This window comes from Aspergillus bombycis (genome assembly GCF_001792695.1).
Source record: "Aspergillus bombycis strain NRRL26010 chromosome Unknown contig00004, whole genome shotgun sequence".
NCBI classification, from domain to species: domain Eukaryota; kingdom Fungi; phylum Ascomycota; class Eurotiomycetes; order Eurotiales; family Aspergillaceae; genus Aspergillus; species Aspergillus bombycis.
Window position 1 is genome coordinate 43,557 of NW_019170006.1, and position 26,280 is coordinate 69,836.

Sequence of the window (26,280 nt, forward strand, 5' to 3'; positions counted from 1 at the left end):
ATTGACCTCTCAGCATGTGTGATGGAGTCAATATTCTCCTTTATTACCTTTGAACATGCCAGATAATGTATCTACAGTCCATACCCGACCTCGGCTTCAGGATTTAGAAAATAATATGTTTATTAGACATGGAACACTTTGAAGTACTAGTTGTACTGAGAATAGCTAGAATCCTATACTTATTATATTTATTCAGTATTTTAGATCTGTTTAATTGATATACTGAATTTATATTATTTTAGAGTACTCTTTTCTCGACAATATATTGAATAGTTAAGATAGAAATTTATAGTATATCTTTAATTTAGACTAAATAATCTCTGTATAATACAAAGTATATGTAAAATCTCTATTCTAGAGATTTAGTTTGATTTTCTTTATTCTATTCGGATTTATTATCTCTAGGGACATTCAGGGAGCTATTCATTGAAGAAATAAAAAATAGGTTAAAAAAACACAGTCGCGGACGCCACGGAAGCTTTTGGTGTGGACTATATATCCCCCGACGCCCATTTCATGACTGTCGCAAAAATCACATCGCCGTCATGGGGGGCATCAATAGGCTTAATGTCCGTTTTCAGTTCAGAAACGGACGGGCCATCTGGATCCATAAGTAGTTGGGAAAGGGTAGCATCCAGCTCGGGATGGCCCTGGAAAGTGAGGACTTGGTTATCCTTCGACAAGAGGATTTCATTGTTGGGCGCCAAGCAAGAAAGACGAGGCCCTATATCGACGACAGCAAGTTTATGGTGTTTATGTATGTCCTGCCGAAGTGAGTTAGCTCCACACTCCTGATTTTGGGGATTGGCAACAGACCAGTGATTTAGCATTGAAGAATCGTGCACCGCCAGCGGTCAACGGAATAGTCTCCACGCCAATCTAAGACATTAGCTTTAGTTATTCGATATGTGTAAAAGGAGCGCCTACACAAGGCCCGCTCTTCAATTCTCCCATCGAACCCCCCAAGGCTAACGCAATTGCTTGCTGACCCCAGCAGATACCGAGAAGCTTCGGCGTCGCCCGATCTGTGGTGGCGGCTTTGATGAAATCCAGGGTTCCGGTTACCCAGGATGGTTTTTCATCTTCTAATAGATTAAACGGGCCGCCAGTGAGAATGATTAAATCAGAAGTATCTAGATCAGGGAATGGATCGCCCTGAATCGGTGCGTAGACATTGATTGCGACGTTGGGTTTCGAGTTGCGGACCAGCTTTGAGATACTCTCAAGCATAAGTTCACCACCTTCTGCTGAGAGTGGATAGTTCTGGAGAATGGCGACACGGAGGTGGGTGCGAGTCATGATGCTAAGGAAAACTGAACAGTCTAGAGTGCTAGAAGATCTGGGTGAAGAGGAAGAGATGGGCAGCGAATTTAAGGAAAATAGTGAGCAAGCCCCAGCAAAAATGCCGTGGGACTAACAGCATTAAATTAACAAATAGTGAGCTAGCAGCTCCCCGCGCAGGCAATGCCTTAGGGCTCCAACCGAGCGGGCGGCTGCACCCGAGCCAGCCGAGACTTCTCTCTGCAACCACCACCACCTCAACCACCACTAATCGACGAATTACAGGCAAGTATTGCACCGGAAGATTCAAATTAGACAGGTGGAGACATCTACCTAAGGCGCCGAGTGGATGTTACTGAATTGTGCAACGAACCGTGCAGAGGAGATAAGAAACATAAGGGAAGAATCAACTATTACAAGTACACATTCGTCGGTATACAGGCAGCTGGTTAACCAGACACTAACAAAGGCAGCCCACTGGTTGTGCAGAGACCTATAGATTTGTCACACCCCCAATAAATGCATGGACAGCACGCAAATAATTCAACACTCGCAATGCTCTCCATTTTCTATATAACCCTTTCGGCAAGAAAGAAAACCAAGGAGCTGAACGAATTAATCATACAAGGTATTCGCAGACTGCCTCTTCACTTGCCAGGCTTCCGATAACATCACTGAAGTACCCTACTACATAATCTGCAGACTCTCTATCCAATACTTGATTAGATATTGTCATGGTGATCGTCAACGTGGGTCCATGAGGGACAACAAGCACATTGGCCGTGGCAGATGGTCGATTGGGAAGACTATAGAGACCTGTTTCACAGGTATGTCCATCAAAGGAACAAGTCGAGTCGTCATTGTTGGTGAAGTTTTGGAACCTCACAAAGCTGCCGAATTTCGTTCCAGCCTCCCAAGATGTGCAGTTATGGACGATTTCGTCCAGTCCAAGATTCTCAACGGGCATGGTTTGAATGTGCTGCTGCTGGACCTGACCAAGAAGCTCAAATTTATTGGATCGCGGAGGAAAGCGAACTCGCACAGGGATGATGTTGAGACACGGACCGACAATGCGGTCTTCGTGGGAAATTCCAAGTCCTCGACCATGCACGACCTGGCCGAAGACAACATCGTTCAAGCCCTGTTTGCATCCATTCTCTTCCTGGGCTGAGGTAAATAATCGGGAGAGTGTGATTGCCCACGCCAGTTTGACCAATGTTGCCATGGTGGTATTGGGTGGAGGCGAGATTGGTATAGTCTCTGCTATTGCTGTCACCACTCGTGGCTGTTCCGAATTTGTGCCCATTTGTGGGATCTCATTCTTGCCTAGTCTATTCCAACTCTGCAAGAACTTGTTGTTCAAGCTGGTCATTGGGGCCTCTCCCAGTACTTCTTTCCATATGTTGTAGGTTTCGGGGGTCTTTTTCTCCCAGACATGTCGAACGTGGTCCGCAAACTGGGCACAAGGTGGAAGTACATTTCCGCCGTATGCAGAACTGAGATCACTGCAAATGATATCCAACGAAAGCCCATCAAACAGTGCATGGGGTAATCGCAGAACTAGAAACTTCCCTGCGTCCCTCAAGGTCACAAGCTGTACCTGAAATCCCGGTTCGCCATCTATAGGCACTCCCATGGCAAGAGAATCGTCTGCGCAATGTTCGTCCAAGTTTTCGATGTTATCATAATGAATGAAGCTGACGTGAACTTTGCGCAAGGTCAGTTGTGCAACAGACTTCTCATCCTTTGTGTAAAAGACAGTGCGCAAGATGGAGTGTTTTTGAACAAGCTGATTGCATGCATTCAGTAGGTGCTCTTGATCAACCTCACCGGGCAGGGAGATCCAGAGATATCGGCTGTAAAAGTTACGGAGCGTCATCGCCTGGAATTCAGTGGCAGGCAGGGCTTCCTCAATATTATCGGCAACCTCCTGCGGCAAACGACGAAGGAGTTTCTCATAGGCAATATCACGGTGATGTGATAAATTCATGGCTGGTCCAGATGGCTTGTTTCTAGAGGTCTTGTTGGTATCTTCATGATCTCTAGTGCACTTCGAAGCTATTCTTGAAAGAATTTGTTCCGTGAAAATATCCGCCACGGGCAGGCATATCCCTCTGCGTCTTGCAAGCATGGAGACTTGCATAGCCGAGATTGAATCTCCCCCAAGGCCGAAAAAGTTACTGCTCATGGGTATTAACTGCATATCCACATTGAGTGTTTGGCCAATGATTTGTTGAATTTCCCGACCAAGCGCCGTGATAGGAACTTCTTCTGCGGGGGCAGTCCTGTTTCTCAGTTGATATTGTTCCAGGATCTTCAGTGACAAGCTTGTGGATTCATTCCGGAGTAGACGCCGATTCACTTTCCCCGACAGGGTGAGGGGAACATCAGCAAGCGGTATAAAGAAGGATGGAACCATGTATGCCGGAAGTAGCTCTTTTAGAGATGTTTCCAAGGCTTGGATAGTCGAGTAAAACTGATCGCTTGGTGGCCCAACCAATTCCAAACCACCAGACCCAGCGTCAAAGGACTGTCCCCAATCTCCATCGGTTTGTGGGCAAATAAATGCAGCCAGCGAGACTCGGTTGTTTTGCTCCGGAATCTTGATACACTCAACAGCAGCGGTTCTGATGGCTGTGCTTGAGGAGATTATGCAATGTTCGACTTCTCCTACTTCAAGTCTCTGCCCGTGCAACTTTACCTGATCATCTTTCCTTCCGACAAACAGAAGTGAGCCATCAGAGGTCTGCCTGACGAGATCTCCCGTTTTATACAGCCTTCCGGAGAAGGAACGGACGTCAGTGAGCCAAGGTGGGCTGGTGATGAAGACTTTGTTTGTTTTCTCCGGATCGTTGAGATACCCAGACGAAACGACGGGGCCTTCGACGATCAACTCACCAACTGTGCCGATAGGGACCAGCCGATTGTGGTCGGACGGATCAGCTACCCAAGACACCGCTCCAGGGCTTCGACCTATACTGGAGTGATGAGTGTCGGGCAAGATTCGCCCGATATGAGAGATCACGGTGCATTCGGCCGGTGCATACATCCCGAAGAGATTTACCCTGTGAGCCCACACGTTCACAATGTGTGGAGTAAGAGGCTCACCAGCCGACCCCAAGACTTCCAAGGTGGGGACATCCAATGGGTCGAACAGATTAATCACAGACGGAGTTAGAAGTGCCCAGGTTACTTGCAGGTCGCCTGCTGCTTTTGCGGGGTTCCCCCTTCGATCCTCCTCATAGGGAACACAGATGCATGCTCCTGCCGCAAGGGTGAAGAGGATTTCGCCAATGCTAATGTCGAACGCAAAGGAGGCGAAATGAAAGACGCGACTGTTAGGGGCAAGCATGCCATGGTCACGCATGACTGCCGCACTTGTGGTGAGGGCACTATGGTGAAGCACGATGCCTTTAGGCAGCCCGGTAGACCCCGAGCTGAAGACAACACAAGCAGGGGCATCTGGTGTAACAAATGCATCCGGTGGCTTAGACGCAGAGCCTATGATTTGTTTACCCAGATTCTGTACAAGAACCTTTGGGTCAAAGTTGATGATAGGAAGCGAAAGATTATCACTCATATGGGTGTGCTCCTTGAAGGAAACCACAATTCTAGCATTAAGCATAGAACACATCGTTCGCATCCGCTGAATAGGGTGGGAAAGGTCCAGTAGCACAAAAGCAGCGCCAGTCTTCAGAACTGCTAGCATGATAACCGGAACCCAAGGTGATCTCTCTAATAAGAGAGGTATAAAGTCGCCTTGCGTGACCCCTGTGCTTACCAAATGCTGCGCAAAGTGATTGGAATAATTCTCAAGCTGCGCATACGTCAGGTCTAAATCGTTAGAGTGAATAGCAAGTGCCTCAGGTTGTGCAATACATAATTGCCGAATGCGATCGTGGATACAAGTGTCCACAGCTTTCGGGAGAAAATGATTCCATTCTCTCAAGATAGACATATCCTCCGGAGGTACCAGACTAACATCTGTGATGCGTATTGAGTCGGAAGTCATAAGCTGCTGGATAACATGCGACATCTGTCTGAGAATACTATGTCCGGAGGCGGGTGCTAGAGCAGAAGGATCAATTATTACTTTCATGCTGATTCCAGTCTTTTCTGGACGGCATATTAACACCAGTGGATAGCTGGAAAAGGCCTTCGCATTTTCGGAAGAAGATGCTGTGTTGGCTGACGTTTTGAACATAAGAGATGTGGTTTGCTGCTCATACGGTTGCACGACAAGTAGATTCTGGAAGTTACATGCCTCAGCAGATTCTCTCCCAGCTTGGCGAATACGCGACAATCCCGTTTGTTCATAAACCATCATGTTGGCAAATTGGTCTTGAACCTGCGATAGACCCTCATGGACAGGTTGGCTCGTTGGCAGTCTGATGCGCACAGGCAGTGTCGCCAAGGTTGGTCCGCTAATTTGATCGATTCCGTCAATGTTCACGTTACGGCCACTGACAGTGGCTCCAAAAAGCACGTCTTCACTGCCCGTTTGGTGCCACAGGACAATTGCCCATGCAAGCCGTAAGACGGACGAGAGCGTATACTTGGTAGAATTTCCGATCTCAAGTTGCAGGCTATGTTCTAGGACTACTTTCTCAGTCGCATGTTCAACGTTGATTGGGCTGGCAGCGCTAGCTGGGAAATGCTCGGCCTGAAGGCAAGAGAATTCCTGACGCCAAAAGTCCTCCATGGTAGTATCACGTTCGTGAAGAAGGTGTTGAACGAACGGACTGAATGGTTGCGTATGAAGCCTTTCCCCGGTGTATGCGCGCTCAGCTTGTCTCAGGATCAGGTCAAGAGACCATTCATCAAACAAAGCATGATGGATATCTAGCCGGAACGACTCTTTGTTGAAATAAAACTGGATAAGTGGCCCATGGCTAATATCAACTTTCATGATTTGCTTCTCATCTCCACAACCAGTAATATCAGTGACAGTGTTCCACGGCATATCAGTTTTCATGACAACCTGAAAGACACCATCCGGCGTTTGCACGACTCTAGTACGAAGGATTGGATTGTGGAACCAAACCGCCTTCCATGCATCCTTGAATCTCTCCTCCTCCAGCGTATCGGTCAGCTGCCAGGTGTAGCTGCCAATATATGCATGAGGTTTTTGCGCCGTCAAGGCTATTAGCCCTTGCTGCATGTGCGTGCATGGGTATACATCCTCGACCTGGTCAATACTTGTACCGAGTTCTTCCAAAATCGCATCAAGCACAGTCTGGGAGTTGTCTATTAATGAAAAAGAGGCAGGCACTGCTGGTGGGAAAGGCTTGTTGTCTTCGACTAGCACTGACGCCATGTCCGACAAGGTCGAAAACTTAAAGATATCAGACACTGATATAATAAACCCTTCCTGGCGAAGGCTGGCAGCCATTTTGATGGCTGCAATGGAGTCCCCTCCGCTCCGAAAGAAGCAGTCATGGTGCATGATGCTTGCATTTTTAATGCCTAGAATCCTGGCCCAAGAATGGATAAGAACTTTCTCTTTGGGCGTGGCTGTGATATGGTTGTTATTTGAATCGGATGCATCAAGAGTCCTCTTCTGATGGTCGAAGAACACGTATGCAGCTGTTTCCTGTAGACGGAGTCGATTGACTTTTCCCGATGTCGTGAGTGGCATGTGTTCCAGAAAGATGAAATCCACTGGAACCATATATGTCGGTAAGCAATGCAAAAGGTGTCGTTTGAGGGCTGCTTTCAGGGCTTCCATGTCCTTCAACTGCTTTGACACTATTTGAGACGGACTATTTGGCTCTCTAGTCGTATCAAGGCCCAGAAAGGCGAGAAGCTTGGAGCCGTTTGCCTTACTCTTGGCAGCGACGACGGCTGTATGAAGAAAGCCGGAGTTGGCGACTTCGGCGCAGGCTGCTATGTGATGTTCAATTGCCGTCAGTTCCAGTCGCTGTCCGTTAACCTTCACTTGATGATCTTTTCTGCCCACGAAATGCAGCGACCCGTCAAGATTGTACCTCACCAAATCGCCTGTGTGGAAGGCCCGCTTCCCCGAATGAGTCTTGCCGAATTGTTCATGAATTCTTTTCTTCCACGCTGGCTTTGACGTGAACTGCTTCTCAGTCCGCTTCTTGTCGCCCATATAGCCACGGGCCACGGATGGGCCCTCAATAACCAATTCTCCCAAAGCGCCAATTGGTGCCAGTTTGTCGGGCTGGTCAATCGCGACGACCCATAACGTTGATCCGCATCCAAAACCTACATTGCCTGGGGAAGAGCCTTGTTGGATGTCTGATGCCAACGCTGCTATTCCAGTACTCTCGCTAACCCCATAGGCATTGAAAAGCCGCACGTGGTTGGCCCAAGAAGAGATGTGGCTATCGGTCATAGGCTCTCCTCCAAGGACCAAGCCTTGAAGGCTCGGACATGCAGCAGGAGACAGGGTACTGGCCATAGACGGCGTCAGGCTTGCTAAGCTGACAGACTGGCGATTTATAAACCCAGAGAGGTCATTGATGCGATCACTCTCCGAAGGGATGCAGATGCATCCGCCAAAAATAAGTGTGATAAGCATATCGCGGTTGCTCACATCGAATGTGTACGATGCAAATTGTAACATCCTCGTTGTAGCTGTGACACGGAGTGCTTTACCATTGGCCATGGCCATGGAATAAAAGGCCGAATGCTCAGTGATTATGCCTTTCGGCGTACCGGTAGTCCCGGAAGTGAAGGTTATGTACATGGCGTTGGAAGTGTTTGTTTCCGCTGTCGATTGTGGGTGTCGTTCATCGATAGCGAATGAGTCCAGAAGCTCACAGGATTCCCCTCCAAGTGGGATGACCTTGCCAGCGAAGGACTTGGCAAGCGTGCTCTGTCTCTGTGAGGATACCACAATTTCGGGACACAATGATGAGCACAAGCTGCGGCTATACTCTATTGGATGGGAGGGATCAAGAAAGAAGTAAGCGCCACCAGCTTTCAAGACACCTAAAAGGGCGATGACTGCCCATTTTGATTTCCCAAATACGAGGGGAACGAAGACTTCTGGGTGGACCCCAAGGTGTTGAAGTCGGATTGCCAGAGCTGATGACAGGCTATCCAACTCTGCATAGGTAAGCTGCCCATCCCAGGCTGACACAGCAATGGACTCTGGCTGCGCAGCACACCTTTGAGAGATTATGTGATGTATGCAGTGCCTGGGGGATATTTCATCACCTGATATGTTATTCCAATGATATAGACGGTTGATGTCTGCATCACTACATATGTCGAGAACTTCAATCTGAGAGTCAACGTGGAGGACTATTTGGTCGATGGCCCTAGCTACTGTTTCTGCAATCATTGTAGCCAAATCTGTTGAAATGACAGATGGTTTGTGGTGAATCCCAATGCCAGGGGATTGTGTCTCTGTCCCTGGCGAGAAATACACGGCGAGATCAAACTACATCGAAGCTGTCAGCATTGTATGACTTGTGATCTTCTACGTCCAGACAAATACCTCTCTGATGTCGTAAAGTCTTACATTGTCACAATCATCTTCATGTCCTTCATTAACATAGACAGCCGAGTTGGCTCCCTGACTGGTCGTGCGATTTTCCTCGTGTAACTCAACACGGCGTATATTGAAGAGGCTTCGCACAGGCTGCGCCGGCGAAACATGGGAGTAGCAATTTCTTCAATTATAACTGTCAGCCAAGACTCCAGGAGCTACTATGAACTACATACCTTTTCGAATCCAGGCAGCTAAACCAGAGATCGTTAGAGCCAGTATAAGACCGAAGCGAAAGTGACCATGCAGCCTGAAGAAGTTCCAAGTGACTTCGCTGCTCTTCATGCAACCAACGGGCAAGAGACTTGCTACTTAGGCCTTTACATGCAACATTGGCCGTGGCTATTTGCGTTTCGCTGTACCGAGAGTCTCGTTGAGTCCCAATGGGCGGGGAAAACAACGACGATGTGGACAGCGCGGCCATGGAGAGTGACTTTTGAGATAGAAATTACTGGACTGATCACTAACGAGAGAGATTGATCGAAACCCCCACAAGTGAGTAAACAGTCGGCATCGATTCCTGACGCCCCTGGCTGTTTATTAGCCGACTCGGCCGTTTATTATATGGCACTCTGTATTGATTGCAACTGCCCACATAAGCTCTGCATGAGTGGCAATACCCTACATGCACTACTGGCGTGCTCTGCGGCGTAACTGATTGCATCGCCTCCCTTCATGCGGAGTGCATCCTGCGTTCTGAGACATGCATACACCGGAATCCACTATAGGATTGACGAGGATGGTTTCTTCACGGAATAGCCAGGGCGCCTGGCGCGGGGGTACTCGCAATCCATTACAGTATACTCCCATATGTAGCCAAGCCCGCGAGACTCCGAACTAGATGATGTTGTTGTCTTGCCTACGGATGTCTTCAAAATTTCAAAATTTCAAAATTTCATGAATTTCATGACATCCCGACGGTCTGGATGAAATTTTGAACTGAATTGGTCTTGAAAGGATCTTGGGCGCTGAAACCTTGAAATTAGGATCACCCAGGCTTTAGCTCCACCGTATGGACCTACCGTTAGCGGATCGGGAAGATATACAAGACTTTTAGCACTTGCGATACTTTACATAATTAGAACTACGCAAGAATAAACCACCTAGAACGTTGATACCAATTACGATAGTGATATCTAGCTGGCTTGTGGTTCATCGGGCCACGTCCCGCGTGGTCTAGAATCGAATATATTCAGTTAGGAATTGTGTCAGACCTTGGTACACTTGGCCATGGTACCTTCCGGGTAATCTAAGGTCTCATGGTCTCTCAGTGAAACATTTCTAAACAATAAAAAATATGAAACCATGCAAAGGCAGCTCGAACTTATTAATGAAACCGTTTCTTCAGGATCTACCCTGCAATAAAACCCCCTCGGCAATCAATTAGCCACATAGAAAAACCCTTCCCCTTGCAAGCCCTATGTAACCCTGAGGCTCTATGTAATGCCGGGTACATCCAAGTTCTCAATGCTGCAGTAACCCTTTGTGTCTCGACCACAAGCAGTCTACGACCCAAACACGGACCGCTCAGTAGTAGTCGGGCGAGGCGACCCCCGAGCCCCCACCGGGCCCTCCCGCTTCCCCCCGGAGCCGCCCAGCATCCGGAGTCTCCACCTGTAATACCACCATTCGGTACGTTATAGCAATTTTGACAATACTAGTCAATACCAGTCCGATTCAAGTGATCTTCCAAGTGCAATTTACCGTGGTAATGTTGGTTTCCGTATGGACTAGTAAATGTAGGCTTCCTCTGGCCGTGAAGTGAGATCTGATTCTTGATCTAGTGGCCTAACCTAAGTCGGTCCTGACCTCCAGTACCTGGTTACCTAATGTGATGGAGGGGTAGGCAGGTGGCTCTCCAACTATCTATCTGACCAAAGGCTGAGTAGTAGTAACTACTAGTAATTTAGGGTGGACGTATATGATAAAAGGCCAATTTGCCTTTTCGGTTTGATGCTATATTCTCCCTCATCTTAACATCCATAACCATGTGTGGAATCAGTGCGTATCTGAGCCACGCTAGCTCAAAGGAGCAAAGCAACAACGCCCAAGCCCAGCATGTCGTGGCGCAGTTGGAGCACAGTCTGGATCTGGTTGGCCACCGTGGACCAGATGCTCGCGGGCGTTGGTTTAGCGACGATCACCAAGTAGGTAGGTTCTCCTCCTTGTTCCGTCTTCCCCGTCTTACATGGATGGATATTCAACATCTGCTCAACAGGCCTTGGCCATGTCCGACTGTCCATCATCGACCTCAGCCCCAGTGGAAACCAGCCGTTCCACGATAAAGACAACAGTATCCATGCCGTTGTGAATGGGGAGCTGTATGACCACGAGTATTATCGGGCGCAATTGGCCAGCGAATTCGAGTTTGCGGGAACGAGTGACTGCGAAATCGTCATTGCCTTGTATAAACATTATGGGCTCTCGTTTCTATCTCATTTGAGGGGCGAGTTTGCTTTCGTGCTCTGGGACGCGAGCCGCCAATTGCTCATCGCTGCCAGAGACCGTTATGGAATCAAATCACTCTACTATACTGTCGCTGACGGCAAGTTGTTGGTGGCAACGGAGATCAAGTCTTTCCTGGCTTTTGGATTGCAGCCGGAATGGTGTGTTCGAACATTGCGGGACCAGAGCTGGAGAGTCGAGTCGCGCACGTTCTTTAAAGGCGTACACCGGGTGAGTTTACCTCGCGTATTAGCCAAAATTATGGGCCTCGTTTTAAGACGTTATAGGTTCTCCCGGGACACTATCTGGTCTGTCGGCCGAATGAGAAGGAAGAACAAAAGTCATACTGGGATCTGGAGTATCCCGATAAAGTAAGAAGCCTCGATTCCTTTCTAGGAGTGTCCGGTGACGATTAATGCGCCCTAGTTTTCCCATGACATGCGATCGGAAGAGGAAATCGTGGAAGGAGTGAGGGCGCGTCTGCGGGAGGCTGTGAGAATCCGACTGAAAGCGGATGTTCCTGTAGCTGTGTACCTCAGTGGCGGAATAGATTCATCGTCCGTTGCTGGCATGGTGGCCGATCTCATGAAACAGGGGACAAAGCTAGGTAGCGAGCAGAACTCAGTTCCGTCGAACATGAAATGCTTCACCGTTCAGTTCGATGAGGATAGCGGCGCAGATGAGTCGGGTATATTCATCCCACTACCAAACACAGCCACATTCATTTCTTGATTACTGACAGATCCCAGCAATTGCTCAGCGCACAGCAGACTGGCTGGGTGTCGATATCCAGTTTGTTAAGATGGACGAAGAGGCTCTCGTATCACGCTTCGAGGACGCTGTTTGGCACAGTGAAATCCCCCTCCCCGATCTCAACGGAATGGGCCGGTTGGCACTGGCAGAAGCGGTACACGCTCAGGGAATCAAGGTTGTGGTTACTGGTGAGTGATCGCTGCTAAGCGGAATCATGTCTCTGTTCGTTGAACGTGGCGCCTCTAATATGGGCGCAGGAGAGGGCTCCGATGAGCATTTTGCGGGCTACGATGCGTTCCGGGCCGATGCACTTAGCGAGCCTGATCATTCATGGCCGGCGCTGCAGATCGCCGAACCCGAGCGCGAGGAAGCCCTGCAGACCGCTAAAGAACAAGTCAGGTACGGGATTTTCGGCGACTACAGCGTGACGGTCCCAAGTGCGACGCGGCGCATGCTTAACCATAGCCACGTCACCAGCTCCATCGCAAGAGTGGGCAGCCTGCCATTCGCAGATTGGACGAGTTCTTATGGGGATAATATACCAGAGACGAGTCTCATCGAGGGCGTCAATGGGCATGTCCGCGACAATATAGCCAAGCGGTGGCACCCCCTGCACACTGCTCAATACCTATTCACGAAGTCCTTTTTGCCTCATTTCATCCTACGGTATAACGGCGATAATATTGACATGGTCAATCAAGTCGAAAGTCGTTGCCCCTTCCTTGATCATCACTTGACAGAATATGTTAACAATGTGCCACCGTGCCTCAAGATGAAGTACAATGCGAGGGAAAAATCCTTCCGTGAGAAGTATATTCTTCGAGAAGCTGTGCGGCCTTATGTCACGGATGAGGTGTACAATATGAGCAAGAAAGCCTATATGGGTCCAAGAAAGTTCTGGCCGGGTGGACCGTTGCACCGAAAGATCACGCACCTGGTTACAAAGGAAAATGTGGAAAGCCTGGGCTTTGTAGATTGGACTGCTACGCAAGAAGCCTTGGAAAACGCTTTTACCAAGCAGGAACCTTTGGCGTTGCGCCGCGCGCTTACCGTGGCCCAGTTTATTATTCTAGGGCAGCGCTTCGGAATCAAGCCAGCTGGGAGCCTGCCGAATTGAGGGTAGCACATATGTACAGCCCCATAATAGACAGTTTGTTGTTTCACCTAGACAGATAACATACTTCATGGTTGAGTTTGCCTGTCGTTCGTATGAACACTACTCTGTACTATACTTCAAGGGTAAGAGAGGTCTTGGAAGGAAAGTTAACTGGGTAACGACCGAGCATATTGATCAGGATGGCTATCAGGTGTAAATATCCTCTTCTAGGGAAAAGGTCCAAGCGATTCAAGACGAGCTTCGCTTCGTGATTTATCTGAGAGAGAGAGTAGAGTAATAAACCGGAAATAAAGGCTCCCAGCATGTATTTATCACCCTTTTGACGCCTCGTCAGAGTACGTCGTACAGGCTTTACTGGCTTGAGTGATCGCTTGAATGCGTAAACTATCATCTTCCTTGCCGGTCTACTATGTTTCTTTGTGTCATGTCCTCAGTTAATGAAGGCTTTTATTAATTCAACGCTTCATCCAAAATACCCCATCTAGCTACATGGCACTCAATATAGACCAAACAGACAACAATTTTAATTTTGAAATCGTTTACCAAACTGCTATACATCTCACCTCAATACTTTCCCGAGCTTCAGAATGTAGATCTTGGCCGTCCAGCTCGAAGGCACTATGGATGGCTCCCCCGACCCCCAAACTAGACCTCTTATTGGTCTCTTCCTGTGGTGCTCGTGCATGCGCCTCCATCTCGTTGTCAAACAGTTGAATTACCAAAACGTCAGAAGGCTGTTGCTCCGAGATGAAGTGCCAGTCATGCGCTTTTCGTTCTTTATCCCGTGGCGCATAAGCCAAATAGCCCTGCGTTTGGTAAGTTCCATTATCCACGTTGGATGCAGCCTCTTGACCGTTGGAATCGACGATCCGCGACAGATGAGCCGGAATCTGGGGATCCAATGGCTCCAGCTGGTCCGCAGGCACATAGTCTGATTCAGGAAAAGAAGCACAGGAAGCCAAAGCCAGGGGATCCCGAAGGACGGTTTTCAGGGGTCTCCAAATGGAGAAAAGTGCGAATCGAGGTACCCCCTCATCGCCGTTTTCCTTCCCTGCATAAAAGTCCTTGAGGTCATCCCATTGCACACCGGATTCCAGCAGCCGATTCTCCGCTGCGATTACTTTCTCGGCCGCGGACGTAACCTCGCGATGGTACTTGCGAATGTGGTACCTAGCACCCGTCGGCGTCAGGTCAAGATGCACTTTCGGGGCCGGACAGATACTATCTGTCGTCGAGTTGCCGACAATAGGTGGAAATAGTTCCGCTTCGGGGTCCTTGTTTGGCGTTTGCTCGTTTTCTTCTGGGTGTGGAGCCGCAGGGGCATCGCTTTCCTTGTATAATTCGTTGCGCAGCACTGCGGCGGATATCACCACCTTCTTACATCCCGTGACCTTTTTAACCAGTTCTTGTACTTCGGGGAAGTAGATTTCACGGAGCAGACGCTCGTTGTTCCAACTAGTACGGTCGTATGGAGCTGCATGCAGGGCGGAGTGGTGTCGGCGAGCGGTGAAGCCATGGACTGACAGCTTGTATGGGGACTCGTCTCCCAGATCTAGGGAGGGCTTCATGTCCGTGAGGGGTAATCTAACAACATCACCAAACTCGGACAGAGGTGGAAGCAGATACGCTTCTTTTGTTGGCGCTGGCTTGACCCCTCGGGTCAGGTAGCGGAACTTTCCCCAGTGCGGCGAAGGGGTCGTAGTATCCATTGTAGGCGATGGTGATGATGATACAAACAAGGAATAGCGAGCCCGGTGTGATTAAAGGTCAATGAACACAGACGGTCTCCATGGGCTGTTGGCACTTTAAGTTTATGTCACAGTAACTCTGGCGGCCTGGATTGTGGCTCAGTCGCAGCCCTAGGTCGATTCCTCAAAGCTGCAGACCACCGTAACAGGCCATGTTGAGACAAGGCGAATGGACCCTGTTCCCTCGTATGACCAGGGACAAGCACTCATGCCGATGGTGACACCAGCTAACGGAGCGGCAGACTGCTAATGATTTTCATTACGTGGCCACAAGACTTCAAGTTTTCTTCTCCGATCTTACGGAAAGACTACCACCATACAACCTCTCCATGTCCGTTACCCCTCGCCTCCACGATTGCAGAGGGGTGTCTGCAGGATTGGACTAGGCTATTAGTACATACATGTAAGACAAAGCCGAGACCGCCGACATAACACCATGGAAACATATTGGTGCAGAAATAGGTTTCCCGGGAAGCGCGGAGGGATTCGTGATGGACCTGCAGAGTGCCATCGACCCACATGGCGGAATTGCCGAACGGTTCGAGGCCCGGTAAACGCCCGTGTTGCAGGGTTGGTAAACCACTTTGAAACATACAGGTTACAGTCGTGTGTTATGTAATGTAATTTCCGGTGAAGAGGAATCTAGGACCTGAGAAGTTATACTAGGAGTACTTTTTGCAACTCAATTACATACCCCCACTTGACACTCTCTCTTCCAATTACAGTATACCACCGTATATATAGTATGCGAATGGGCTGGTACAGGTACAGTAAGTAACTCAACGTCCAGAATCCTCCGGCACGGCGGAAATTACAGTGGGCCAAGTCCTCCGTCCGGTTTCCCAATGTCTAACAACTCATGCTAAGCTTAGAAACCCATTGGTCCAGGTTGCTGTCGATCAACAAGCCAAGCTAAGAGCCAATGTGGAAATAGCTTGGCAGATAGAATCTTACCTCAGACTTCTCCAAGTATGTATTATATTTTGTTGAGCAGCTAGGACCCCCATTCTACTCGTATCTGTGTATGGTAAGTTCTAGAGAATTTGTCTCGTCCCAAGCTTGCGAGTAGAGTATATTTCTCGGAACAATGTCGGCGTCCGCGATTGATCGGAGTTGTTTGGACACCCAGTATCGAAATACAATCGTGTATTGGGGGGCCTGAAGGAAGGAAAGGGAACCGGTGTATCTACATTCTCTTTCGTTCCTGGTGCTCTTGGCTAACTTTGGTTTCTCCTCTGTTGACATGGTCCCGACGGGAGATTGCTCCAGGTCTTGCGTGGCTAAGCCCCCCTCACTGCCTAGCTAGGGCTATGTCCTCTTTCTCCAGCGGAGTGTCATGGGCACCTATAGCCTTGCTGGAAATTGTACCGTGAGCCGATTGTGATGAGACACGGACAGGGTGGTGGATAGTGGTTAAGGGAGGTATCAACGAGCGGAAACTGTGCATGATGTCACAGTGGGTTGTGTCTAGAGGATCAGTCTCTACCCTACACAGACTTCAGACCTAATTGTATATACTGTATAACTTTCTGTTTTATTGTTTGCTCTATTCTCCAGTCTATTACCAGCAGGGGCTGTTAGTGTGTTCGGTGCTCTCTGCACTTGTCAGCTTCGCAGCCAGACATCTTGCCTGCCCCAATTTCTCTATAATTTACCATCTAGCAACCTGACTAGCCAATAGCCTTACACATATCACAAGAGGAAAGAAATCGTACTATACACAGCTCACCCTCGTAATCAAGCAATGGGCGCGTAGAAGCTGAACATCCCCGTAGGATCGTACTTCTTCTTCAAGCTTTGCAACCGGCTCTGCCTCCACTCCTCACTACCATACCACTCCTCGGGGCCCTCGTTGCCATACGCATAGTTGACATACGCAATGACATGCTCGCGGCCAGAGCCCTCGTGCAGAATCTGTCGGATCTGGGTCCCCACCTGGGCGGCCTTTTCGTCCAGCTCGGCGTCACCAGGCATGTAGGCGATCAAGGGCCCGACGAGAACATTCTGGTCACGGAAGGGCACCGCGGTGCTACCAGCATCGATCGACTTCACGCCTTGCGTGGAGTATCCATCGAACGTGACCAGGGATCCGTTGAACACGGAAGAGCCGCGCACTGCCTCGGCGAACACCTCGTAGGCGTGCTTCTGTGCGGTCACGTTGTACGTCTCCAGGTAGCTGGGGAACCGCGGGTTCATGGCGCCGTTCTTCTCGCAGGGTCCGGACGTCGTGGTAATGCCGACCCATGCGGCAAGATCGGTGTAGCTACCGCTCTGGGGCTCAATGGAGATAGGGTCCATGGAGCGGAAAGGGGCGGTGTAGGCGGCGTCGACGGCCTGGACACCTTCTTGGATAATGATTACTTGGATGACGGGCTAGAGGTATAATATTAGATGCCGACGTGGAGGGTAATCTTAGGAGTAAAGCGTAGACTCACGTTTGTCGCATCTACCTCGGGGATGTTAACCCAGTACGACCAGTTAATGATATCGGTGGGCTGGGCGCCGTCCTTCAGGAGATACGTGTTAACAGCCTCGTAGATCTGCTCGACCTTGTCGCCGCTGAAGGTGATGATCTCAATGGCCCAGTCCCTGTACTCGATGTCGTAGATCTTGGAAGTGACGGAGGTGACGATGCCGAAGTTGTGGCCAGCACCCTTTATGGCCCACCAGAGCTCGGAGCTGGAGTCCAGAGTGGCCAGAGTGCCGTTGGCAAGCACAATGTTCATTGACTCGAACTGGTCCGCAATAAGCCCGTGGCGGCCCTGCAACCAGCCATGGCCACCACCCAAGGCGGGGCCGAGGTAGCTGACACATTCGCAGGCACCGGTGACTAGGTAGATGAATTAGTATTCTTTGAGTGGTATCGCCTTGATGCCGTTGTATATGGCTGGGGGCTAGACTTACCCGTCTGCTTGCCAGCATCCCAGAGCGTGTCAGTCACCAGCTTGGACTTGGTTCCACCAGCAATGGTCACAGTCTTGCCATCTTCGGCGATATCGACACCGCTGAGCTGGTCCAAGTAGATCTCGATACCGCTGTCCATTTTCCCCAAGGTGGTGATGGCTCCATGGGCGGCATTGTACGCCAGGAAGGGCAATTCCTTCTTGTTGGCAAATTTCACCTAGACAGTGACATTAGTGGGCGGTTGGCGGAGCCAGGATGTATTGGCCATGTATGGGGAGAACATCGCGTGTGGTGAAGCAACACTGTAAAATAGGAGGAGAAAAGGATAGATAGGCCAAGAAGGTATAGAAAACAAAAGCTCACCGTCTCAAGGACATCATTCTCAGTGCCGGGAACGACAACGATGTTCACAGTGGGCTTCTCCAAATTGGACCACCGAATGGAAGCCTGCTCGAACTCATCCGAGCCAGGGTAGTAAACCTTAGCGGAGCTGGAAAGCTTCTCGCTGAGATCCTTGTAATCGGCATCGCGCGACCAAAGGTTCCGAGTGATAGGCAGGCTCTGACAGGCCGAGGTAACAGCCCATGCAGCCACGGCAGTGGCCACTTGCATACGCATTTTGATTCAAAAAAAAAAAGTTTCTTATACCACGGGAGTAAGATACAGGAAGAAGAATGCAAAGAAAGACCCAAGCACAACTTGCCGCTTGTTCAACACCGGCAGCAGAAATCGGGAGACGAAGAAACTTCTCAGTGCTGGAAGCACTCTAAATATGTGATTCAGCTGGGTCTGAATCCCTATCTGACATCAGAGGGAGGTGCTCAGACAAAGGATTGAAGGATTCGAAGTATTTCCTAAGTAAAATACCGATATTACAACAATAAGATTTCCCGGATGCTGGCCGATGTCCCAATCTCCGACCTTCCGTTCGCGTGCCAGACTAAGACAGCCCTAATACAAGCTAGCATTCCTTTGCCATGGTGCCTGGGTCGGCAGTCGCGTGGAGATACCCAATGAAGAACGTGGTAGTTTTCATGGCAGCAGCGTGCCACCGTTGCACTGGGCTTATGGGAGCCGGTAGATACTTTTGCGATCTGAACGGCTGGATACATGCGCTTATACTTCTATTGCGTACGCATACAGAGTAGATGGACCAGTGGGAGTCAGTATAGACGAACCCATGACTATTCTATTCTTGTTATTCGATCGTCAATGCTAACCTAGCATTTCGCATTATGGCATAGATACTACGTAGTGTGTAAATCGAGAATTTCGTCCATGTTCAAAGTAACATAACTGTCAGCACTAGCCATCACCCTATTTTAGAACAAAGTATACCGGCATATTCAGTCGAGATCAAATATCATTTGCCATGAATAAATGCCTGTTTTCGCTAACAGTCGACACGCTCTTAAGAGAAACAGGAAAAACCACGTGGTGATCGGCTCATAATCCCAGCAACCCGATGTCTAAGCTAATGGTATATACCACGCTGGCGCTGTCTGTTATGGATATGAACCCTGTGTATATAAAATAATCGCATGTTATCAGAAATGAAGGTACGGTTTGAATTTCATTCTTCGGCCGACGAGGGCCAGCGGGAAGACGTGGCTTTTGCTACGGCGGCCACTAGTTATGTTGCTCAGAAGCAGTGGCTTAAGAGTTCCGCCGGAGAAGGTACTCGCAAGTAGGTTTTTGCCAGAGCACCCAGAAGGGCTCGGTGGAAGGGTGTGGGGTGTTGCGGCACTGACTGGGGAAGGCAATCAGGGCTCTCGCTGGGGCTGATGAGGCGTTGGTGAAGAAGGTTCACCGCTCTGCACATTGGCACTCGAAGGCCCCGAGCAGACCCACCGACAATAACACACGGTGAATGGCTTCGGCCGGCTCCCTGAGGCGCGCCGCGTCGCGCCGCGCCGCTGGCGCGGCCCTGACGATTCTGGCCATTCCGTATGTTCTGCAATCTCTGGCACTGGCAGATCGATCTGGCCCATAGTAAGCACTAAAACCCTGGGCAGTGGCAGGACTCAGGACCACCAACGCTAGTACGCGAGGAAGTTTATCTTGTTGATCAATTTTATATGATTTCCATAGCTAGTGTATAATAGACTTTTTTTTTTGGGCCCCGAGAACTAGCAGTTGAATATTCAGATCATCTTCAGCCGGATAAATGGCATCTTGAATGAGGCTGTGCGGGCAATGAAGGCAATATGTGCTGCTATCCAGACATACAGCAGATGAGAGGCACCTGCTATAAAATAGAAAGTTGATATCCTTGCGGATATATCACATTTGGCCTCTACGCCTGACCATCAGACTCTTGTGTGTTCACCTATCATACTAGTAATACATATTGAAGTGGATCCTCATTGTACTAAAGACAATGGAACCTCAAAACAATGGCAATGCCCGAACTATACCGTGCCTAACATATTTCGAATCTTATTTTCCCTGACCAATTTGGGAACTATTGGTGACAGATATCTTGGCAGTTGATGACGAGAGAGGGCGATGGCTCGGCTCGCTTAATTATAATGATTAACAACTACAAAAGTACTCCGATTGGTAGATGCAAGTGAAGACTTGCATGGGAGACTGTATACATCAGTTATATTAAACTAGTCTGTAATTAAGGTTTTAGGTACTCAAATGGGCATCAGGTTGAAAATCCCTGATACAATTTGTTTACAGTACAATACACAATGACAAAAAAATACATATTACTGTATTACATGGTCCGTAACTGCATTGTCAGTCTATTTAGATTTATATCAATATAGTACGGTATGTTTGAGTCAAAGGATCTACAGCGGACTAAATCGAGGTTCTGGACAATAGAGATTTTCCACCGACACCTTTGCATTTTACATTAAGCCACTCACTCATCTGGTAGTATCTCGGGTGACTGAGACACCCGCTTGCATCCGATTTGTCTAGGGAATAAGACTGTCGCAACGTTTGGGAAAGAGAGATTTCTGGCTATCATGATCTTCCCAAATTACTGGTGTGGCAAACTCAGCCAAGTTCCTCTTCACAGGTGTTGGCAGCTAATATCAACGTATAACAGTGATCCTACGCAGTTTCCTTAAACTGATGGGCAGCTGGTCACACTATTCACAGGTTTTGATCTCAATGGATCATTGTAAAAGGTACACTGAATGCATCCCCATGTGGTTTGTTCTGATCTTGCCATTGCCGGATATGGGTGGTGGGTCCTACGATATTATTCGCCGCAGGGTGTAGAGAAGTCAGAATAATCCCGCAGGGTGAGTTGGACATAGCTAAATAAGAGTTTGATAGATGTGCCCGGTTGGTACGTGGCAAATTAAGGGTTAGATGAATTATTGAATAATTCTAGGGAAATGGCTGTGTCTAGTACAGATATTGAGATCAGAAATATTGATATCTCCACCTATACCTGGAGGTTGAAGATCTGTGTCCAAATATTGAGTATCGTGTTGGGCCCCAGCATACTAAATGATGGGAGTTTGGCCGTAGTGCACTCTTCGGAATTGTGCCTCATGGGGATAGTGTAAGTACTGGGATAGGATGAGTCGTCTCCGCTGAAAGCCATACTGTGCCTATGTTGGTCGAGACAGATCCACTGCATTGCAAAAGGCTAGTTCCGCTCGCTGATGCCATCTAGCACTGCGGGTGCAATTAGAGCAAGGCATAGCCGAATGGTAGCTGCGTACTGTTTTGCTTTATGATAGTGAAGCTCCCTGAAAGAACCCCACGTTCTCCCGGTAAATTGGGCTGTTGGTACAGAAGCTTCATTGCCCTGCCGCGTTGTCATTGAAGAATTCACCAAGCAAATGACTAGCAACAGATGCAACTCCGTATATTGAACCAGCGATATGGTGTATATATGGCGTACTTTTAGACAGCTTTATTGAGATATGGTAACTAAGGCCCCCCAGAACCTACTGATAAAATCCATACCAGCGACCCAACATGGCCGATGCTTAGAGTAATAGGGTTCGGCGAGACCACAGATCAGACTGCGTAGTTCGAAGCGAAGATGGAGATGATGTAGACCCATTCGGCGGGGAAGTCTCCATAAAGATCTTCCAGCAGTTAATACATAATCTTGCTTTTCTAGACTAATGTACAGTAGTTTAGCTCAGTTGTTTATTTTATGCTATACCCCGATATATAGAATGATGGTGTTTATCCCTTAGTGGTCAAGCATAGAGTTTAGAGGAGAAACAAAGTGGGGCAAGCTGGAAAGGTCTATATACTCCACACAGCTAGTTGCTGCTACTAGGTGCTTCAAAGTGAAACAAGTGCTACATGATTGTTCAGTTATTGGCGGGTACTTGCTACGGAAGAGACCTCTGTTGTCTGTGGAACTTCATATTGACTAGGTTTCAGTCTCCTGAAGGTGGCTATGCAAAAGTTCTTCACAGATTGGAGAAAATCAGCCCGCTGCTACCTGAATACTAGGGAAACCAGTGCAGTAGGAGTTCGTGACACTAGACACTCTCTAGTCAACCAGCGAGGGAAGAAATTTAAGGTATTTAACATCCAGGCGCGCCACTCCCAGTGTTATAGCCGTTTTGGTCACAGCAATGGTTGGCAACCTGCGAGCGAGATTGTTAGCATATGATAGACTTCTCAAATCACTTGTCCGGCATGAACGTCACAACACGCCCACGACAGGGAAAGATACTGACATCATTCGGTCCGATGTAGTCACAGCAGAGGTTCCACTCGCCCCAAACGGTGTCGTGCGGGAATAGGGATGGACAGGATGCAGCACTAGCGCCTGCGACAAGAGCGACCAGGCTAAGCGTGATAGCAGCAAACTTCATGGTGGGATAAGAAAATAGAAGCGTTATGAAGCAACCGGAGACAATATATAAACTGAGAATTGTTCAATTTGATAGTTGCCAGTTTTCTGGGGGGATGGCAGGGGTTTATATACCCATCCCCCGCATTGCATCTCCACAAATTCGCCGTTTCCAAGATCCATATAGATTAATTTGATCGACACCCAAGCCGCCTTCTGAGACATCACTTGGTATCATCCTCGCAATCACTCCTACAATATTAGAGTCAGCGGATCAGCCAGCTGGACACCGTGGATTCCAGCTCATAAATATAAATATTCTTTAGTGCTGCAGGTCCCCGTTTGCCAATACAACCTGCGGTTGGCGAGGTCTAGTGCTGTCTGCTTATATTCACCAGATATTAATATTTCCGTCTGGAACTAACTCCGGAAAGTTGGGAGATGTATTTCTTGGAAGATGATGGCACTCTGTTTGATTAAACCCAAATTGGATGCACAGTTGTTCAGCACCAATGGATATTGAATGGGGACATCATGGGCACCCTAATATAAATCTGTTTCAGCTGACGACAAAAAAGAAGCTGCAAATGGCCCTGCCCCAAATCCAACCAGTCTATTCAAGCGCTCTATAAAATGCTAGTCGCAAGTCCACGCCCTTGCGAGGCGATAAAAGCTTCCCAGTCGCTGTTCAATGGCCATGCCTTGCATATGTCATTTTGTTACTCTGCCAGCGTCTGTTGAGGGAAGACTGTAGCTGCAGAAGCATATACCCATACTAGGGAACAGCTCACGTCCTCCGGTTCTCCTACCGACTTCTCTTCTGAGACACACGTAAAATAGATTGGTCTTGCTCCACCGTACAGCTGCCTCATTATACCTGATAGGCTCAAAGGAGCACTGTAGCTGGTCTGGGCAAAGAAGCGGCAGAGAATCGCTAATTAGTCTAGACTGGGACGAGAAATAATACGCAACTAGGCCAAGGAAACACCAAGAAAGGGTAGGTTCAGTCCTGAAGTGGAGTCCTCACGGTATCTAAACCTCGACAGATATCTCCAACCTAGCTGGCCTTAAGGTGAACTTCTAGTAAACCCACTCCCATCGGATTCTCAAAGGTTCTCACCATCTACAAGTTATTTTTAGCCATTATTCAGAAAATGCACTACCAAGGAACAGAAATGAATGAAGTAAAGAGAATCCCTTGCCTCATATCGTGGATCCGCCTGTTTCAAGAGTCTCTCAAGCTCCCTACTCGATCTCTACTTCGCGCCTAAAACAACCATCATCGCCACATCAACCTGACACAGATGATGCTCTACATGGCAGGCCATCGAGCCACTCTCCGGCAAAATGACCCCATTCAACAGAAGCGGAGTACTCGGGGCACAGTTCTCTAGGGCCGGGACGACTGCGCGTGTGATCTTTACTGCGTCAAGATCATTGTAATTGTGTACACATTGTCGAAGAAGAAGAAACGCACTGGCGTCGGGAACAGGTTGAGGCTCGAAGAAGTTATGGCACTTGAAGGTTACGCGGCCTCCTGGGCTTGATACGCTTTCTTCTTTGGCTTGGGAGAGCATTTGCTCTGAGACGTCTTGGACGATGAATACCTATCTATGCTAGCCTATCTAAGGACGTTCCAAACGCACTTCTCCCTGTTCCACATCCAGAATGGCGTCATTGGATGACCAGGGCATATTATCTGACAAATACTAAAATAGTAATGGCAATGAATTATATGCGACTTTCCTAGGTTATGCTAGTGAGCAGCTTCCACTTCTAAGTTGGTACAGATTGTTAAGAGCTCAGGGATTGGGTCAGAACGACAAAATTAAATAAGCAATTTCCAGTCATACTAGTATTCTATCTTTAGAAGCAAGTTATCAGTGCCCTGTCTTTAGCAATTACCAGTATCTTATCTTTGAGGGATCTTAGTACTAGATCTTTAGATTCTCTGGGAACAGATCATATTGGCTGCGAATCTTGGATCGCTTCGGCCGAGCCCCCGAGCCCTACCCAGATCCACGCCCGACACTTTCAGAGTGGATGTCCGGCCAACGATGCCCAGATCTCCACCGGCCTCACCTGCATGAACTCTAGTACTACTTTGAGCACCAGGGATCGCGGTTCAGGATGTCGAGAATGACTGACTCGCTGTGTTACTGCGTTGGACCCATGGAAACGAAGAACGGCATGTATAGCTGGACATAGGCCGCACGGTGTCTCAGTTTCAATCCTCATTCAAACCCTAGCGAGTCCATCTTCTACCATTAGTAATACTCGATTATCGGGAAAGCTGTTGTCGGGAACTCGATGTCATTCCTAAGTCAGTGCGACCAGTTCTCATAGGGATTGGACGGTCATCTGCAATTTCCGCATTAACAGAAAGGAGTTGGTCACATCTTTGATGGGGCTTAATACGACTAAGGTCTTACAGGGGATTTAATGGATCGTGCCGCAAGCATCGAACAGGGCGTCTCATCAGCCTATATTTAAATGCATCGGACGCTGATGAATGACACAAGCAGTGCTCAGGGTTAGGACATATATTGAAAACTTACGCGGAAATTGAAACTTGGACCAATCTTCCTCGTCTGAAATTATGATGTTAGTTCTTGATATTTCCATTTTTACTGGAAACTCATCAACAAGGATTTCATTATTATAACTTCTGCTCAGTAATATCTGAATGTATACTGTTCGGCGGGTAGAACGTCGCAATATCTGCCTCATGTCCATGTGTCAACCGATTTCTTCCAGTTATTCCCAGCATATTCCCATCATTGAAGCTACTGGTGACCACATTTGGAATCGAGCCCTGAAACTAGTGAGCAATTGCTGCTGCCTCAACTACTGCACGCGGCTGGCGTATGTGACTTGCTCTTGGTACCAATAGATATGACTATAGGAATATTGCGAAGGGAAATAATTCTCGTCAAGTTTAGGAATTAACAGAGGCGTTCAGTACAGCGGAAACCACAAGTTGGGCTTTATATTGATTCAGTATTTGAACAAACTAAGGAATGATGCTCTGTCTTTCGGTTTTCAATTAATATATCAATTATAAAGCCGGCCAGTCCACCTAAATACGGTTTCTTGTATGATTCTATTTAAACTTTGTACAACGAGCTTGTTATGAATTTTGAACATATAATCAGTCCTCATACTTGTTTATTTAATAAAAAGCTTTCCTCTTAGATGTCAAGGTTACTATCCTTTAAAGAAGAGAAGTCTCCCATCATGGTTATTGTAACCAACAATGAGAGCTCTAGGCTCTCATTGAATTCATGATCCATGACTGCATATAAAATGCATTATTTAGGGCTCAGCCTATTCTGTAAAAAGAAGATGAAAAGTGTAAATGTTTAGTTTCGTTACGGTCGTTTCTCTAAAGGTGAGGCGTGGTTCCTTCTATAATACTCCTTGGCTTAGTGGGATACTGTACATACGGGATTGGCAATTGCCCTCTCTCTGGAATATTGCCAGATATTCCAAATCATCAGAACCGTTTTACCTGTGCTGTAAGACTTAACTCGCGAGATTACTACGTTGTTAAATGGCCAATACACCTAAGGTCCTTGTTAGAGCTCCCGCGGTTTTCTCACAATGCATACTCTTGTAATTCCAGTATAATAGTTCATCTCTCAACAAAAACCCCAGTTTTTGCTACCTCTTTTTACTGGACACTGTCAGCATCCCTGGGGGAAACATCACAACAATGCAACAA

At 48.1% G+C, this 26,280-nt stretch overlaps 5 protein-coding genes across 5 annotated transcripts; 1 reads left to right on the forward strand and 4 right to left on the reverse strand.

Moving 5' to 3' along the window:
• Window positions 1–491: 491 nt before the first annotated feature.
• Window positions 492–1,299, reverse strand: ABOM_001046 (uncharacterized protein; the record flags this gene model as incomplete). The annotated part of the gene is made up of 3 exons (XM_022528176.1): window positions 492–764; window positions 817–879; window positions 928–1,299. The coding sequence occupies 3 exons, from the start codon at window positions 1,297–1,299 to the stop codon at window positions 492–494; spliced, it is 708 nt and encodes a 235-aa protein (XP_022393968.1).
• Window positions 1,300–1,900: 601 nt separating this feature from the next.
• Window positions 1,901–9,224, reverse strand: ABOM_001047 (nonribosomal peptide synthetase; the record flags this gene model as incomplete). Its single annotated transcript, XM_022528177.1, has 3 exons — window positions 1,901–8,692; window positions 8,750–8,924; window positions 8,977–9,224. 3 exons carry the CDS (start codon window positions 9,222–9,224, stop codon window positions 1,901–1,903), a joined length of 7,215 nt encoding a protein of 2,404 aa, XP_022393969.1.
• Window positions 9,225–10,788: 1,564 nt separating this feature from the next.
• On the forward strand, window positions 10,789–13,115 carry ABOM_001048 (asparagine synthetase B family protein; the record flags this gene model as incomplete). The annotated part of the gene is made up of 6 exons (XM_022528178.1): window positions 10,789–10,951; window positions 11,019–11,476; window positions 11,533–11,616; window positions 11,672–11,933; window positions 11,995–12,186; window positions 12,256–13,115. 6 exons carry the CDS (start codon window positions 10,789–10,791, stop codon window positions 13,113–13,115), a joined length of 2,019 nt encoding a protein of 672 aa, XP_022393935.1.
• Window positions 13,116–13,654: 539 nt separating this feature from the next.
• On the reverse strand, window positions 13,655–14,824 carry ABOM_001049 (GA4 desaturase; the record flags this gene model as incomplete). The annotated part of the gene is made up of 1 exon (XM_022528179.1): window positions 13,655–14,824. One exon carries the CDS (start codon window positions 14,822–14,824, stop codon window positions 13,655–13,657), a length of 1,170 nt encoding a protein of 389 aa, XP_022393936.1.
• A 1,776-nt stretch (window positions 14,825–16,600) lies between these two features.
• Window positions 16,601–18,385, reverse strand: ABOM_001050 (FAD binding domain-containing protein; the record flags this gene model as incomplete). Its single annotated transcript, XM_022528180.1, has 4 exons — window positions 16,601–17,236; window positions 17,299–17,693; window positions 17,768–17,984; window positions 18,131–18,385. The coding sequence occupies 4 exons, from the start codon at window positions 18,383–18,385 to the stop codon at window positions 16,601–16,603; spliced, it is 1,503 nt and encodes a 500-aa protein (XP_022393877.1).
• Between the last annotated feature and the right edge of the window lie 7,895 nt (window positions 18,386–26,280).